This window comes from Carya illinoinensis, chromosome 11 (assembly GCF_018687715.1).
Source record: "Carya illinoinensis cultivar Pawnee chromosome 11, C.illinoinensisPawnee_v1, whole genome shotgun sequence".
Lineage (NCBI taxonomy): Eukaryota > Viridiplantae > Streptophyta > Magnoliopsida > Fagales > Juglandaceae > Carya > Carya illinoinensis.
Genome location: NC_056762.1, coordinates 1,248,585 through 1,266,548, shown reverse-complemented (window position 1 = coordinate 1,266,548; position 17,964 = coordinate 1,248,585). Strand labels below are relative to the sequence as shown.

Genomic DNA, 17,964 nt, shown 5'->3' with positions numbered 1-17,964 from the left:
ATTAAGAATAATAAAAATGTAGTATTGGGAATTCTTTTCTTTCCCTCATCCTCCTTCCTTTATTTCAATTTCAATTATTATTATATTTTAATTTTTATCATAGTACAAAGGCCTAGGCTAACGCCAGGCTTGATCTTGTGGAATAATTTTTTTTGTTCAACCCTTTCGTTGGCTTTACCTCTCTTAAGGAATCTTTAATGTCGTTTAACCACTTCTCATCTCAAAACTATATCTTTCGAGCATCTTCGTTAGCTACAAGCCTATTTTATTAGATTATGTTATGAACTCTCTTGTATGGAATGGGTATAATAGAGAAATGAAATGAATTTAACAAGTGAATGCTGTGTTGAATGGATCTTCTTCTATTTCTGTTGTGATGTTGAATGGAGTTGCCGAATTTAAAAAAGAACCAACAGAATGTAATAAACTGCTTTAGAAATGGAAATAAATCACATAGGAAAGGTGTTTGATAGAAGTTATCATAGCCGTATGTATATTGAAAGAGAAGGCTTCGAGGGCTTCCAACCTCCATACACAGATCAAGCTTTTACAAAAGTTCCAAAATGACTCTTCACCCCCAATTCCCTCCTCTTATGCTCTTCAGGAATAACAAACTAAACTAATTAATAAAGGACACGTGTACTATAAAATATGAATTACAAAAGGGAAAATTGGTAATTAAGTAATATTATGAAAACAACTAACTAGTTTCTAGAACACTTAAACACATTGTTCCCTTCTCTCAACACGTCACTTATTCAATCTCCTTTCATGCTGCATTTTGCCTCCAAGATTTAAGGTAATGGGCCAATCCTATAGTAAAATGCTTGGGCTCTCAGTTGATCTCATTGTTCTTATGGGCCTCATAACAGATTATTTGTTGGTCTAATTGTTTTTATTTTATTTTAATTGTGAGCATGATTTGAATTCTCAAACCCATTTTTGTTGGCATCTTGTTATTTTTAGTGCAGTTACTAAGGTCACATTTAGCTCATTGTTGACTCAATCTCTTTACCTATTATTAACCTTATGTTGATTTTGGCCAATTATCAAATTCTTGCCAATGAGAGCTCCAAATTTGATGTTCTAATTGACAATCACGATCTCACCATTTGTGATTGTCACTTCATCAATACATACATTTTAATCATCTCAACTACAATCATTCAACAAATATAAGGGCTATATTCAGATATCAAAGTTCTCTACATTGAATTTGATTAAATTATTATTCCAATTAGGATGTTTGATCTAAAGATTTGAATTTTTATAATTATTGATTTATCTTATCTTTATATACTTTCTTTATAAATAGATATATAAACTTTGATTCAATCTAACATTAATCTAACATTGAGGATACTAAAAAGAAATTTTTGCACACTAAACTCACATCCCACTATTAAGATGTGACATTATCTTTTAACTTTTAGATTTTTAAAAAATAAAAATAAAATATGATTCACAGGATGATAAAAGCTATCACAATTTACATAATGAGATACAAGTGAAATGTGAATGTGGTATGTAGTAGCATTAGTCATGATAAAAAGTGTGAGTAATGCTAGACATTACATACTTCCACGTACACTTTCTTTCCGTCATATAAAATATGTTACTTTTATCACTATTAGTTGAAAAGAAAATTTTAAAAGTTAATGGGCAATATCACCTTATCACAATAGAATAAAAGTGTGATACATAGAATTATCTTAAAAGTATAGTACCCAAAGATCTTCTCTCATCCTCCTCTCATTTCCCTTGCAATTCTATTATATTCTAATTTCCATTGTAACACCCCGATCCCATAGGGGTCGGAGAATTACTACCCGTCACTTGTAAACTTGCATCTCATCAAATCTAAAATCCTCAAAAACTTCAAAAAATAAACAATATCATATTTTCCACAACTAACGCTTAAAGATGTCCATATAGTCATTTCCATGAATAACATAAATCGAAGGGTCCACAATTTCCCATTTGTCCCAACAAAATAACTGGAAAAAAAAAAAAAAAAAGAACCCGTAAGTCTTACTAAGTCTAGAAATAATAACAAATCTAAAGAATAACAGAAAGTCCTTCTATTAACAGTACCCTAAAGAATTCAACACTCTATTTCCATCATCTTAACCTTCCACATCCACACTCACAAATTTCTATTCTTGATCCTCAGTTGTACCCTCCATATCATCTGAAAAAAAAAATTGAAAATAAGGGGATGAGTTATCAACAAGTCAATAAGCGAAGCACATATACTAGTGTGCACAACATGAGCATTTTCATAGAGTTTCATATGCAGGAAACGAAAAAATTTCATTTTCATATGTAGATTTGAAAACATATTATTAGGAAAAACAAAGCGACATTTCAATCTTTTCATATTCAGAATAAAACAACTGTTCATATTTAAAAACCACTTTGGCATAACATAACTGAATATCCTCATCTTATCATATCATATCGTATTATATTATATCATATACCATGTTTAACCCCCGTGGTAGGGTTGTGCTATCCCCGGTGGCTAAATCAGACAGTATCATATTGTGAAACTTTTCCTTTTTCAATATCGGAGCCCTGAGTGTATACACAGGAAAGAACACATAAAAGACCACTTTGTTTCTAAAGTGGTTGCACTCATATCATATCATGTTGGTACCAACCATATCACGTGAACCAGTATCATCATATCAAAACCATATTCAGAATCAGAATAACATATAAGTATGCCAAAAGTTTTTCATATTCATATCATAGTAAACCATGTGCTGAATACATTCATATCATTTTCTAATGATTAATAACATATCTAAAACATTTCTTAAAACATGTATAAAAAATAAAAATAAAAACTCAATTTTCATATTCTCTCTTTTGCATATTTCATAAACATGTCAAAAATTGCTCATGTCTACACTATTCATGTCAGAAAGAATTTTTCTTTTCGTACATATTTTTCATGAGTGAATGCAAAACACATATATTGAGGTTGTTTTCATGTTTTCTTTTAAAAATACATAATAATGCCCATTTTACAAACCAGCCTCAATTCATTTCTTTTGTTTTTTTTTATGCAAATCTAGCATAGGAACTCCGCTTACTTGCTTCCTGTAGTGTATTATCAATGCCTTGAATTCAACCTCTATTAGTCTCGTCACCTATTCATAAAAAATAAATATACACTAAGTATTAAATACCTACAATCGCCACTTCGATCTAATTAATTAAAATCCATAATTCCACATCAAATATCAGCACATTAACGCAAACCAAACAACCACATAATAATCCCCGAACAACCCACACTTCAACCCAATCTACCATATACCCACTTCAATACTAACCTATACACCCATCAACAACCATCAACTCAAATAATAGAAATATCAATACCAATACAACAACCCAAGACTCAAACAACCACAAACTCAACTAAATAAGCAATAACCACGTCAACCTCTTCTCCATTCACAACTCCACAAAACAAAATATCCAAATCTTCTTAAATTCTACTCCGCACCCATCGATATTCTTTACTGTTATACCTAAACAAAAGCCAGCAACACCGTTGAAAATCTACTCAAAAAGTAGCACTAAAACTCCAAGGAAAACAAATTAGAAGCACGGTTTTGCCAAGAAGTTGAGAGCAAAAAACTAGTGAGAGATAACTGAAAGAAAAGAGAGAGGAGAAAGGATTTGAGGGAGAAAAATAGAGGAACTAAATGTGAAAACAAGGAGAAACAATCGGGAAAGGATGAAACTGAAAGGGGAAAAAAAAAAAAACTTACCACTACGATGTCGTTTTGGCTCTATAACGTAGACTGAATCTGGTTTGGGTCGCGCAGGGGCTTGGGTCTTACATCCATCATCTCAAGTCCTCTTACAATAGTTTTGTCAAGCAGCGCTTTATATTGACTACTCATGCCAAGGGGAATTTATTTTTTTCTTGGTAATCAAAGTTTGAAAAATAAAAGGAAACTAATTAAGTAAATGCATGAATTTAACTATTGTATGTATAAATAACAAGATTATAATATGTGTTGAGGAATAAATCTCACATTACCTGTAGATAAGGTCTTAGATATGTTTATAAGATTGGAGTAAACATGTCTATTTGAACCGGTTTTAAGAGATGAGTTAGGTCCATGAATTTCTTAATAGTATTAGAGCATACCACAAAAGGAATGTGAATCCACACTACTTACCTCATGATAAGAACCAGGAAAAAATATTGACATGCACGTGAGGGAGGATGTTGATGAATAAATCTTACATTGCCTGTAGATAAGGTCTTGAACATGTTTATAAGGTTGGAACAAACTTCTCTTTTTGAACATATTCTAAGAGATGAGTTAGATTTATAAATTTCTTCAATGTGTTCATGCAAAAGATATTAATCCACTTTTCCTTCACCTTCTTATAGCAACTAAACATAAGAGTACTGAAAGTCTCCGAGAAAATGCAAGACCGCCTTTCACTAGGTTCCTTACCTTTACTGATCTGGAGAAGTCTTTGGAGTGCTATTGGGTAGTTGAAGGAAGGATTAAGGTGGAGGGTGGGAAATGGTAATATGATACGTATTTGGAATCATAGATGGTTATCTACTCCTTCTTCTTATAAGGTACAGTCTCCAATTTTTAAGTTAAATGGAGAAGCAAAAGTCAGTGAGCTTATGGTAAAGGGTAAGAAGGAGTGGAATGAAAATTTAATTAGATCCATTTCCAGAGAAGAGGAGGCTAATCAGATATGTTGTATCCCATTGAGCAGAAAGAAGGTTGAGAATAAGTTGATTTGGGATCCCTCTAATAAAGGCTTATTCAGTGTGAAAAGTGCCTATTTTTTAGAACAAGATAGATCAAAGAGGTGTCAAGGGGAGTCTTCTAGAGGTACTGAGTTAGATGCTTGATGGAAACACATTTGAAGCCTGAATTTGCCTAGTAAGATGAAACTATTTTTGTGGAAAGCAGGTAATAATCTATTGGCTACAAAAAGCAACTTATTTGCTCAAAAAGTATGTGATAATTCAAGGTGTCCAGTTTGTTTCAAAAAATATGAGAATGTTATGCATGTGCTATGGTCTTGTCCTGCTGCAAATGATGCTTGTACTCGAAGATCATGTAGAAATGGAGAATTGAAGAAGAAGATTTGTTGGTTTATGGGATAAGCTATCATATAAGCTCAATAAATTTGAAATAAAAGAGATGGCTGCTATTATGAGAAGCTTGTGGATCAGAAGAAACAAGTTTATTTTCAAACAAAAGTTTGTTAGTCCAAGTTGTGTTATCAGACTAGCAAAGGAGGACTTGAATTAGTATTATTTAGTTCAGTCTATACCAAAGGGATTGAATAGTGCAGAAAGGGGGGGGGGAGAAAAAAATGGAACCCACCAAAGCAGAACATGATAAAGGCCAATTGGGATGCAGCATTTGATGTTAAAGCAAAGAAGGTGGGTGTGGGAGTGATAATTAGAAATGAAAGGGGAGAGGTTATGGTAGCTTGTCATGAACGGAAACAAAATGTTGCAACACCAGTTACAGTTGAATGTTATGCATTTAGAAAAGCTATGGATTTGTGCAGGGATCTTTATTTTGATAAAGTCATATTTGAAGGTGACACTAAAGTTATCATAAAAGCAATTAATGCTCCAGTAGAAAATTTATCATATATTGGCAGCATTGTTGAAGAGATGAGGAAGAGTCTCAAAGGATGTAATAGATGGAAGGTCCAATACTCTCATCGAAATACTAATGTTTTAGCTCACAAATTGGCAAAACTGCCATATTGGATGAGGAGGAGAAGGTGTGGATAGAAGAGGTCCCAACTTTTGTTTTAGATAATTTACATTTTGATAAACAATATATTGATCACACAATTATATGAATGAAAGAGTTTTATTTATAATAAAAAGAGAGAGAGAGAGAGAGAGAGAGAGAGAGAGAGAGAGAGAGAGAGAGAGAGAGAGAGAGAGAGAGAGAAATTAAAAATAAATAAATAAATAAATAATAAAGCATCACTTTCTGTTTTGACTTCGAAAGAATCGCCAACCCAAGTTGACACAGTGTCTCGTTTTACTGGCATAAGTTTAATTAATGGAGTAGAGTAAAGAGTTCAGATCAAGTCAAATGTCTATTATAATATTAGGTGAAATTATTACTTATATAAAAAGTTAAAATTAATAAAAAAAAAGTAAAATTTTATTATTTATTTTTATATATGAATAAATATATGTGACTTGTTTTATAAAAGCAATCCTCGTTTAAAATAAAATTGTAAAAAAGCTATACACTTCTCAATTTCATTAAGAGAGAAAGTGTCGAGTTAAATGCTAATAAGTAAACAAGGGTTCTTTTTTACACAATGGCAACAAAACGCAACACGATTTTTGTACCATTCTTTTCCAATGCAAACGTGATACTGTCAACAGTGGTAGCTAGGCCTGGGCTCCGACTCCGACGGAGTTGGAATTGCCAATTCCGAACTCCGACTCCAACTGAAGTCGGAAACGGAGTTTCACTCCGACTCCGACTCCGACGAGGAGTCGGAGTCCGACTCCGATACCTTGTTCGGAGTTCGAACTCCGATCGGAGTTCCGATGGATTCCGAACGGAATCGGGCTCCGACATCCGCCCGATTCCGATTCCGATTCCGAGTTTTTTTTTTTTTTTTTAAATGATATATAGATATATATATATATAATACATATTACATCTTTAAGAAACTCTTATACAATTGTCCAAAACATTGATAATAGTTTAAATGCTATTCCGAACATCTTCCAAATTCCAATACCAAAATAAAAACATCTTCCAATACAGAGGTGCTCCAAAACATCTTTCAATATATCGTGGTTTGTCGTTGACTCGTTGGTGATACCTGAAATTAAAATAAAAAGTCACAATCAATAAAAAGAAAAAAAAATGATTAAATAAAAATGATTCAGAAACAAATGATTATCATTTCTCACCAATATTTTTTAATCGCTAGTTTATCAACTTAGCCACACTCCAAGTATCAGTCATCGGCAAGTATGCTAGGATTCACAATTATATCTATGAAATCATAAAAAGTATAAGGTTAATAGATTTATGAAATCATAAAAAGAATTAAATAAATCAATTGAAATACTCAAACAAAGTTACCTGATTCAAGCTTATAACTATCAGCATCAAAGCCAATGGTATCTAGTCCAATGAGCGTATCACTCAACCAATTCTGTGTGCAAACGAGGGCCTCCACAGTTGACGGTGACAATGAACTCCGGTAAGAATCCAATACTCGACCTCCAGTGCTAAATGTTGACTCAGAGGCAACTGTAGTGATTGGAATGGCCATCACATCTCGGGCAATACGAGAAAGGATCTGATACTTGGTGGAATTAACCTTCCACCAAGTTAAAAGCTGAAATGACTCGCTAGGTGCCTCGACCTCTTCCATAAAATACCGTTCAATCTCAGAAGTACACTGCATAATATTCCTCGTTGCAACGAGCTGATGATACTGATTCACAATGTTATAACCTCGACGAGGTGGATTTAATGAGTCATCTGAGCTACGGTCATCGAATAGAGGTGTCGGCCTCGAGTGTGAGGTGCCCGCTGCGGATGAAGGTTGACCACTATTGTTGTAGTGAGAATATAAGTCATCAAGATCCTTTTTAAGCCCTGTAATAAACCGTGCAGCCTTCACTGCCCCCATTGTGGAATTTGCCCAAAATTCTATCAAGGTCAACTTATATCGGGGGTCAAGGATCACAGCCACAAAAAGCAATCTATTTATTTTCTCAACATCCCCCCAATATTTATCATATTTGGCCTGCATCCTCATAGCCATACCAGATAATAATCCACATGAACCCGTACAACCTTCTTGCAAGTGGTAGTGAAGCTCTGAGAGCTCGCTGAAGAATAAGTTTGCAGTTGTATATGCGGATCCAGATATCCGCATAGTCATATCATAAAAAACTTGTAAAAATCTCACAAAATACCCCACACTAGTCCAGTCATGTGTGTCTGGCGCACCAAGCCCCTTTCCTGCAGACTCCAGCAAAGCATACTTAAGAGCCCCATCCTCGACCTCCATCCGCTCGAATGCTCTTTGGTACTTTTGTGCCACATCCAACATAAAGTATGTTGAGTTCCATCGAGTCGGAACATCCAAACACAATGTCTTAGAACATGAAATTCCAAGCTGGCTTGCTATTTTCTTGAACTTTGACAGCCTTTGAGGGGAAGCCCTCACATACCGCACAATGTTGCGGACTCTGGTAATGGAATCATCAACCTCTTTTAACCCCTCACTGACAATAAGGTTGAGGATATGAGCACAACATCGAACATGAATAAATTCGTGGTTGCGGATGACATCAGCTTTCATACTCGTATTTCTCTTGAACCATTCAATTGCGGTGTCATTGGCACTGGCATTGTCAACTGCAATACATAAAACCTTTTGAATTCCCCAATCCTTCAAACAATCATCCATCAGTGCCTCAATTGATGCTCCCTTATGATCAATAATTTCTTTGAACCCAATAATCCGTTTCCTCAAATTCCATTCACTATCAATGTAGTGCGCTGTGATATACATGTAGGAAATGTTCTGTATGGAAGTCCATGTGTTAGTCGTAAATGACACTCTCTGGCTAGTGGTAGTGAACATCTTCTTCATCTCTGCCTTCTCTTTTGCATGCTTCTTCATACAATCCCGCATCACCGTATACCGTGATGGCAATGGAAATCGTGGCTCAAGAGTCTTGACAAACTTTCGGAAGCCTCTTTTATCGACTGTGGTAAAAGGCATCTCATCTTCAATTATCATCTCTGCAAGCATATCCCTCACCAATTTCTCACTGTATTGAGGGATGACCATTTTCTTTATCTGTGTACCATCAGTAGTCGTAGAAGCTTCGTAACTAAGCTTGGTCTGATCAGTGGCTGCATCTCCCTTCGACATTTTATATCGCTGGCAACCTTGGAGATGAGCTATTAAGACAGCGGTGCCGTGCTTCTTTGAATGACATTTGCAGAGTTGCCCACAGTGGTGGCATTGGGCCTGTGGGTTCTCAGGATTACCAGGAATCCTGGTAAAATGCTCCCATGTCCAAGACCTTTTTCTAGTATTTCGTGGTTGAGGTGGAGTTGTAGATGGAGGTGGTAGATCCCCAATACCCATCTCCTCATCCTCATTAAACTCATCCTCCTGTTCTATGTCTACTGGCATTGGAAATCGGCTACTTGCACAAGAAGTAGCTGCTTTAGAAGTGGGTCTAGATCTCGGTGTCGGTGACGGGATTGTGGGGCTTGGATTCTCTTCTGACCTTCTACTAGGTGAAGCCTCCATATCTATAAAAAATAAAATAAAAGAAATAGTTAATATAAATAGAAAAATAAAATAAAATAAATAGTTAATATAAATTCATCTATATGCCACATGAAAATCACCATGTATCTTGTACCATTTTAAAAATAGTTATTTTCCCCCTTCACCTTTAATAAAGTTTTCATGGTGCAATTTATAGAATAATGAAGGTTCACACTTTCTGTGGTGTGATAGGGCCCCATTTGGCAAATTGAGTTGGGATTCACATATTGATAGTTATGAGAATGAGTGAGAATGTTCCCAAGTTTGTTTCTCAAGCCATGTGGCTTGACAAAAAGTACTTGTAATGTTTCTTTCTATCAATGATATTGGTTTTCCTATTAAAAATAAAGAAATAAATAAAAGTTTTAGGGATTCCAAATCCTTTTGAAGTTGTTGCACCTGCAGGTGGTTTCATTTTGAAGTTGTTGCATTTTGAAGTTGTTGCATTTTGAAGTTGTTTCATTTGTTGTGTTTGTTGCTAGGAATGCCTAAAACTTAAAAAAATAGAATACCGCATTTAGAAGGGCATTATTTAGGAAAAAAAATATCTATTTTCAAACTCATTTTTTGATACATGAATATTATATATAAAAGAAATATTATTGATGTAGAAGTTTACTGCTAATATAAAAAAATATACATTTTGGATTTGTTCAAGTATGATAAATTGCATATTAATTAGCTAGGAACTCCACAATAAATTGCAAGTGCAAGTTTACCTTCAAAATTATTTACTTTCAAAATACCCAATATATTATTTTTCTAAGAGTTGAATCAAGATGGACAGATCCGATTCTGAGATAATGTTAAAATAATAAATGAATATGCTACGTACCATGCATGAAAATTTCTGAACGTAGAGATAATATATACCCATAGTAAGAACTTGATGGAAACACGTCAGATCAATGTGGTCTGCATTATATATGCACTTGAGAGTTGAGACTTTTCTATATATATATATATATATATATATTATTACATAAATTAATAAGGACTCATGATCGTGTTGATCAGAAACAAATGACATGCATTAGTCTGGAAAGGGAAAAGGAAAGGGAAAGCTGGGAAAGTTTCATCATTTTCTATGACTTTACGCACGGCACATAATTAAATTATTGAAGGCAATTACAACCGAGAGGGAGATACATTAAGCTATTTTCAATATTTTTTAAGCTATTTTCAATATTCTCTCAAGGCTAGAAATTCTAAAAAGAGAATAAACATTAAGCAAGCCTCCATATTTTCAACATTCTTGAGTAACATTCACGGAGATACAGATGGACAGAACCGAGAGGGAGATACAGATGGACCTCAAAGCTTTTTCAGGCTTTGAGGCATTTATTCAAACACCTGGCGCAAGAATCCATTTACACCTCAACAGCATATGATTCTTACTGTAAATTTATCCTAGATACATCCAGCAATTTCCAAAACACATACTTTAAATAGGACCTAAATACATCCAGCAAAAATCAGTGGCCAAATTTTCATTCCTAAATACAAAGCTTACGGGCCTACGGCTTACCAGTTTGTAATGGTGAATCGATGCAGGCGACTCGGCGGGCACTGTGTTGACGGCTTGGGAGAGCTTTGACTTTGAGGTGGCCAACAATTGAAGATTAAAAACGAGTCCGAGATTGAGAGAAGAAATGGGGATGTTTCGGCGTTTCGCGAATGGAAGAAGGGAGTCGAGACGAAGAAGAACTGAAGAGTGAAGAACCAGCCTCGGCCGGAGTCTATACCCAGCCCGCAGCCATACGACGTCGTTCCTATCTTAAAGGAACGCCGTCGTTTAAATTAAGAATGTAAATAACACAGAAGCAAAACGACGTCGTTTTGCTTCTGTGTTGTTTTTTAAAAACATCGGAGTCGGAGTTCGAAGTTCGGAGTAGATCCGGACTCCGAACTCCGACTCCGTTTTTGGAGTGGCTCCGATTCCGAATTCCGACTACTCCGACTCCGTCGGAGTCGAATTCGGAGCGGAATTGGGAGCAGAGTCGGAAATCTCGAAAATTTGCACAGCCCTAGTGGTAGCTACAACAGATCTGTAGAGTGCTGTCCAGCCCCCGCCCCCCCCCCCCCCCCCCGGCGGGGTGCGCCGCCACTTTCCGTGGGAAAAAATAGATTCTAATCATTGAATTTGGATGCGATGCCATTGGTTACTTACCCATTAAAGAAAAAGGAAAAAAGGAGAGCTTTTTTTGTGAGGTTTTTTTGGGAACGTAGCACTTCTCTTTAAGAATTAACAGCGACCTCCTTGTCTATCTTTAAGAATCAAAGCAGAGAATTCGGCCTGAAATGATACATCAAACACTGATTATCTTTCATGGGGTGTCCAAAAGTCCATACAAAGCTGTACTGATAAAAATTTGAACTTGATTCCTCTGGGCTTTGGCAATTTAACATACGGCTCAGAATGATTATCTTCCATATTATTAAACATAATCTATTGGAAAGGGAGGAAAGAGAAGGTGCATATAACTTTCTTTTTTATTTTGTAATGGCGACATCAATTGCATTAATAATGCTGAAACATTTTTCTTGTCAATCATACTGATACAGCAATAAATCACGTTAGATCAGGAAGCTAATGTGGTGGGTTCACAGCCATCGTATACACAGGCCAACACATCCCTGTAGTCCCTGGAAATGGTGAAGGAATCATAAACCTTTCCATCACTGCTCTTTTTGTACTCGAACAGAAGGGATGAGTGATTGAATGCAGTCAGTTTGACAAAGCCGAAGTCAACATCTCTGTAAACACTCCAAGTGGGCTGCACTGGCCCAAATTCTGATAAGTGGCTCCCTCCGCCTCCCACAACTATGTGGATTGTTCCATTCACAGTGCCCGAGTAGTGAGATCTTTCTTTATTCACACACTGATTCTGCATCACCCACGTAAGCTTTAAGTGATAAAAAAAAACTTTTGTGTGAAGTATCTAACAGAAAGGGCTTGCCCTTTGATTGAATAAGCATTTGGCAATACTGGAAATATAAATAAAATAAATAAATTTTCATTCAAAACATGGGAAGATTTCTATTGTTCCTAACCTGGTAAATGGGGCATGTTCTCTCGTAGTTATGGATGTGGCCAAAGAATGCAATATCTACTTTGTACTTTTGCCAGAGCTTTTGCAAGCTTTCCCTTCCCATGGGCTCCCCAAATGAGCCATCCTTCCAGTAAGAGGAGGAATAACCAAGCACACGATGAGCAGCAAAGATCAACCATGGCTGTTTTTGTCTATCGGCTGATGCAAGACAGTTCTCTATGAATCTGTACTGTTCAGAACCCTCCCTCCAATCGTGTTCGCTGTCGGCTATACAGAAGTGGAACATGCCATAATCTGTTGAATACCTGTAACGACCAATCAACAAGATTTTCAAAAGGGAAGTTTGGACATGTCAGTGTGGGATTTAGCAAGCAGAGCAATTCAAAATGAAACTTGTAAAAATGGTCCTTAATAGAAGCAGAATAACCTTCTTTTTTATTTGTTCGAAAACTGGGAATTATCATAAGCCAGTGCAGAAGATTTTATTAACTAAGCAATATACTGGCACATTTTGGCATGCTTTAACAATTCTTGTAGACAGTAACCTGGTAGACAATACTCTAAATACTCTTCGAAAAATTGAGTTATCAATGCCTGAATCTCAACTCCCCCCTGATCACTAACATTTACTGTTTATCTTTCTGAACTATTTCTTCTAACGGCACCTCTAATAACTCTGAAGAGGGAATTCACAGTACTAATAAAAAATTAATAACTCAAAGAAGAGTCGATATTATTTACCAAAACTTGGCTCTGTTCTCAGCAGGAACATAAAACATGGTCTCGGCAAGGACACCGCATTCACCACCTGAATCATTAGAGTCATAGAAGGATCCTGTCCCTGGCACATCTCGTTCATGATTGCCACTGCAGGAGTACTACTTGTGAGTTCCAACCAATATAACCAAACTATGCTTCAAACATAACTTTTACATGCAATGCAGCAAGTATCCAAACCTTGCAATCATATATGGTACTGTTGATGTAATGTGCTCGACCTGTGATGTGAACTGGTCCCACTGCGATATGTATCCATTTGCATATGTGATGTCTCCAATGTGAAAAACTATGTCGATGTTATCCAAGTCTTTGATGAGTTGATCGGTGGTATTGAGTGACCCTGGCTGATAATTACTGTACTCATTAGAACCATCACGTTCAGCCTGCAACACATGGGAACAAAGTGTAAATATCATATTTTAAATTTGGGAAAATGTATAATATCTGCCTAGAAAGCTACAAATTTACTGGTGACAACTTTTATCGTCCATTCAACATTCTTTTGGTAGTTGATACTTGATAGGGAATACACTTTACAATGAGAACTGGGAAAAACAAAGGAATAAAAACAATGAACCTTTCTAAGATCTATTGACACCAAAGGAAGAGGTACCGCTGGTAAGCAGAGATTTGGAGAAGCAACTATAGCCTATAGGACATACGTGCTTAACAGTTGCTAGGATTTCATCTTCTCCAATTGCATAGGAAATAATTGTTGCACTAAATCACAATTACAGTTTATAAACTCGTTGAATAGTTTCTTTAATCATTGCTCTTTTTACTTTCACTCATAAATTGGTTAGGCGTGCTTAGGAAGACATTTCTTGATGCATTTCTTCCACCAATAATACAGTATTAGTTCGTTGCAGTAGGAAAGAAAAGATCAATGCATTGGCTTTCGAAACATATGTAAAGAGAATTTCTAGATTATTCTTTTGAGAACCAAAAATTATCATTCATTATTGTAATCAGATTCCATTTGATCAATAAATAAAGAATGAAAGCAGATGGAATGATGGAAACAAACCATATCATTCAAGGTACAGGAACTGGAAGTAATATTAACAGGTCAGGAAATAAAAATATAGAGTAAGAAATAAAGGTTTACTAGCAGAAGGTACTCATTCCTCATTTATCATACTTTCTATGACTTATAATACTACTACCTTTCCCATGTCACCAAATATTACAACACGCTGTAATGAGTCCTGCCCTGGATATGGCGATGACTTGAAATAATAAGATTTGCTCCAGATATAGGAACCATTAAATAACCTATGGCCAAGCTTATAAGTGTACCTGAATAACCATCATCATAAGAGCCTTGAGAACAATAATCTAAGCAGTTCCATAACATAAAGCTTCTTGGTTAAGGTACTTACAGTGAGTTTGGCCACAATTCTTTTAAGAAACTTGTATGGAAGAAGCCAGGATCACGCCAACCAACTGTTCGTGCCGGTGGAGCTGCAGAATGGAGAGCCAAGATTTGTTATTACATTGATTTAGTGTCATTTTCATATTCTTGGGTAAATTGTCTCTGTTTAGGTCCACATAGAAGTTCAAATGCTTCTCCTAGTTTCTTCCTATAGTTTCTCAAGTTTTCTGTATTTAAGTAAAATTTGGTAGTTTCTGTGTTTCTTTCACATTCTACCCCCGCCTTCCAAATTTCTCCTGAACGGTTGGCCAAACGGTAGTCTTCAGTAGGGATATAAAATAGAATCTTGACAGAGTCAATTCCCAACTCATGCGGTGAGAAGTTCTCATTTATTTAGATATTATAAAAATTTCTCGAGTATTAATCCATAATAATATTCTCCTTCCTTCCTTGCTATCTTTCTTTTGTTTCTCTGTTCTCTTGTTTAATTTTTATCAATCACTAAGGGATGAGCCTGATTAAAGAATAGTTGTTTCATATAAAAGCTTAGCATGTCAGGATTTTCAACATGATATTGCTTACAATAGCTTGCTAGCTGAACAGGGTTTTCATTTGAAAGTAACCAATCAAGCAACTTAAAAATAAAAGGGTACAGCCTCATCAAAGTAGCATAATTAGAGGAGAACGTGGTTCATACCACACATGGAATTTCGACTAAAAGTCAATGTTCCAGCAGGCGTTTGAGATTGAGGTTCTCCCTTTAGACCCCACGCAACAAACGGTACAGCCTCAATAACGTTATAGCCACTGGTCCAGGTTACTGTCATCTGAATTATAGCATAACAATATTTTATGGACATGTGAATGCTCATATTCTTAAGTCCAGATCAATAAATTACACAAAACATTGCTACATTACACTCGACAACTTTGGCTTCCACAATAAAACTAAAACTTAGTGATAATCGATGTTATAAATAATATTCTATCGATAATGTACGTAGGCTTAGTAATTAATATCCATGAACAGAAAAGACAAAATGAACTTACCTCATTCCAAGACTTCCCTTGGGAGAGGCGAGGATAAAGTGGTGCCTTTGGACTCACAAAAGCTATAGTATTTGATACTGCCAACAATTTTGGCTGCAATACAGCAACACAAACTTAGTTCAACACTTGAGGCGTCCTTGGCTTTGCTGAATAATTAAGGCTTGACAATTAGAAGAAAGTAAGTAATTTGCCCAGTACAGCACAAATTCCATGAGGGAAATATGTAGTATAATGAAGCTTTGAACAATAAGAATAGAATTGATCACAAATCACCAAAACGGCAGACAGATAAGAAATTACATTTGACAAACCGCCTGAGAATAATGCAAATGAGAAATCTGACCGCTGATTGATCAATCGAAATTTCAAAGATGCTTTCCCTGTCTTTGTATAATCGGCAGTGGAATCGTTGGCAAACTTGTACTGAAAATCCAAACCACCATTAATTAGTCTGAGAAAAAGTTAATTTTAAATGGTTCAAAATTGAATCGAGTTAGGCATAGGATATATTAGCAAATACCTTTATTGGAGCTGAGCATATATATGGAGCCTGCTGTCGTGGTTCATCATCGGATGGGCAGGTAGATGAGCTGTCATTATAGGATCATTTTATTATATTTTTCAATCCACAGGCTCCAAGATATGGATTAACAAAAATCCTAAAATGAGAACTTATCAATATCAACTGTAATGAGCATGATTATGGTCCTATAAAACATTCAGAAACGATTGCTAATGGATTCAGCGACACCAAGTATTAAGGCTTACAATTACTTTCCGAGTTTAGTATATGACTTTTTGAATTCCAGTACTCCAAACAGTCAAACTATGTAAGAAAGATCACGAGGAAAATTCATAAGAGGTACAAAGGCAAACATTACTTGAACTTTGCTGGAGAAAAGACAGCGACCCAATCATCTTCAGAAGGGCCAGGACTGTCAATTTTCACTGTTATCCACTGAGAATCTTCCCCCTGCGTATATAAATCAATCAGAAAATGATTACTAAATAGATGTTGGTGTCTTGCACAGTAAACAGGTACGTGGGACTTGCTTCGGCTTTGTCTCAACTTCATTAATAGTTACAGATGAATGAATGGCCACTATACCAACATGAGATAGTACCCCTAGTCATTAAGCGATTGAATTTATAGATAAATCCGCTCTCTTAAGACTTTTTTTTTTGGCCAATAATACCTTTCAAAATTAATATTACCCTCAATGTTGATTGTTGAATCAGACAGAGAAAGTTAGAGAGAAAGAGAGAGGAGATAAGCTTTAAAATTGCAGATCTAAGTTCACAATAAAATCACTTCCATAGTTCCATGCTTTAGCAGCTTTCAAAATCTCTTTATTCCCCATCCTTTCAAAACGAACCAAACAAGGACTTTCAGAAGTCAACTAAGTAAACCTCTTTAAACCCAAAAATGAAAAGAAGAAGAAGAAGAAGTAGCAGTAGTTTCTGTTACCTTGATGCCGAGAAGGACCGGTTCAGCTTTAATGGAGGCATTATCATGAAGGGCGTAGAGGGCCCTATGGATGGCGATCTTGGACAGCGGCTGCTCACCAACTCCATGTCCTCCTACATGAATTGCAACACAACGCACTAGCAACAACAAAACCAAGGGAACTCTCAGGAACGACACCAATCTATCCATTGTATAAAACGACCAAAGCATGATTCATCCAACACTCATTCTTTACATTGAAGCCTCAGCCATTGTGTATATAAGAAGCCGGCCATGGCCATCTCTGACTCCCCCCTCACTATATTTTTTGTCATTCTGCCGTATATATTGACTATTCGACGTATTCGTGCCAATTGAGAATTGAAAATTTTTTTCTCATCCTCACACTTCACACACTATATTTATTTTAATTTTTTTTCATTTTATCTATAATAAATATATAGTGTATAGATGATAAATAGAATAATTTAATTAGTTTAATAAAAATAAAAAAATAAAAAATAATATTTTAATATATAAAATATGTAGTGTGAGATGATGTGTAACATTCCTCTAATATTAATTATTAAGGAAAAAAAATGTGTAATTTCATGATTGAAACTTTGGTTTCTTTATTAATTTCATGGTTTTGTTTTTCTCAGCGCACACAACTGAGGTTCACAAGAGCGTGCATGTTCACATGCTTTGTTGTCTGATAGTTCAAAACCCACGTGCGTGGTACAAAGCTTAAACTAATAACATTGAAGATCACGTTCTGAAAATAATGACTTTCTCGTTAATTTCAAACGGCACAGGCAATTTCTTCTTTTTTATTATTATTTTTAATTATTTTGATATTATTAAACTGATATTATAAGATGTATTTTATGCATGCTTCT

The 17,964-nt window shown here is 35.7% G+C and overlaps 1 protein-coding gene across 1 annotated transcript; it reads right to left on the bottom strand.

Moving 5' to 3' along the window:
• Positions 1-11,835: 11,835 nt before the first annotated feature.
• LOC122280538 (probable inactive purple acid phosphatase 27) lies at positions 11,836-17,402 on the bottom strand. The gene is made up of 12 exons (XM_043091484.1): positions 17,087-17,402; positions 16,500-16,591; positions 16,139-16,208; positions 15,919-16,041; positions 15,619-15,711; positions 15,266-15,395; positions 14,576-14,657; positions 14,360-14,492; positions 13,371-13,576; positions 13,155-13,280; positions 12,415-12,718; positions 11,836-12,248 (listed from the first exon to the last, which is right to left on the bottom strand). The coding sequence occupies exons 1-12, from the start codon at positions 17,294-17,296 to the stop codon at positions 11,943-11,945; spliced, it is 1,875 nt and encodes a 624-aa protein (XP_042947418.1). The 5' UTR covers positions 17,297-17,402; the 3' UTR covers positions 11,836-11,942.
• Positions 17,403-17,964: the final 562 nt, after the last annotated feature.

Excerpts from the sequence above, each read along its gene's own strand:
- LOC122280538 (XM_043091484.1), bottom strand. The coding sequence starts at position 17,296 with ATGCTTTGGTCGTTTTATACAATGGATAGATTGGTGTCGTTCCTGAGA. Across the intron at positions 15,396-15,618 it reads AAGGGAAGTCTTGGAATGAG|ATGACAGTAACCTGGACCAG; the intron begins GTAAGTTCATTT and ends GCTATAATTCAG. Across the intron at positions 12,719-13,154 it reads GAGAACAGAGCCAAGTTTTG|GTATTCAACAGATTATGGCA; the intron begins GTAAATAATATC and ends TGGTCGTTACAG.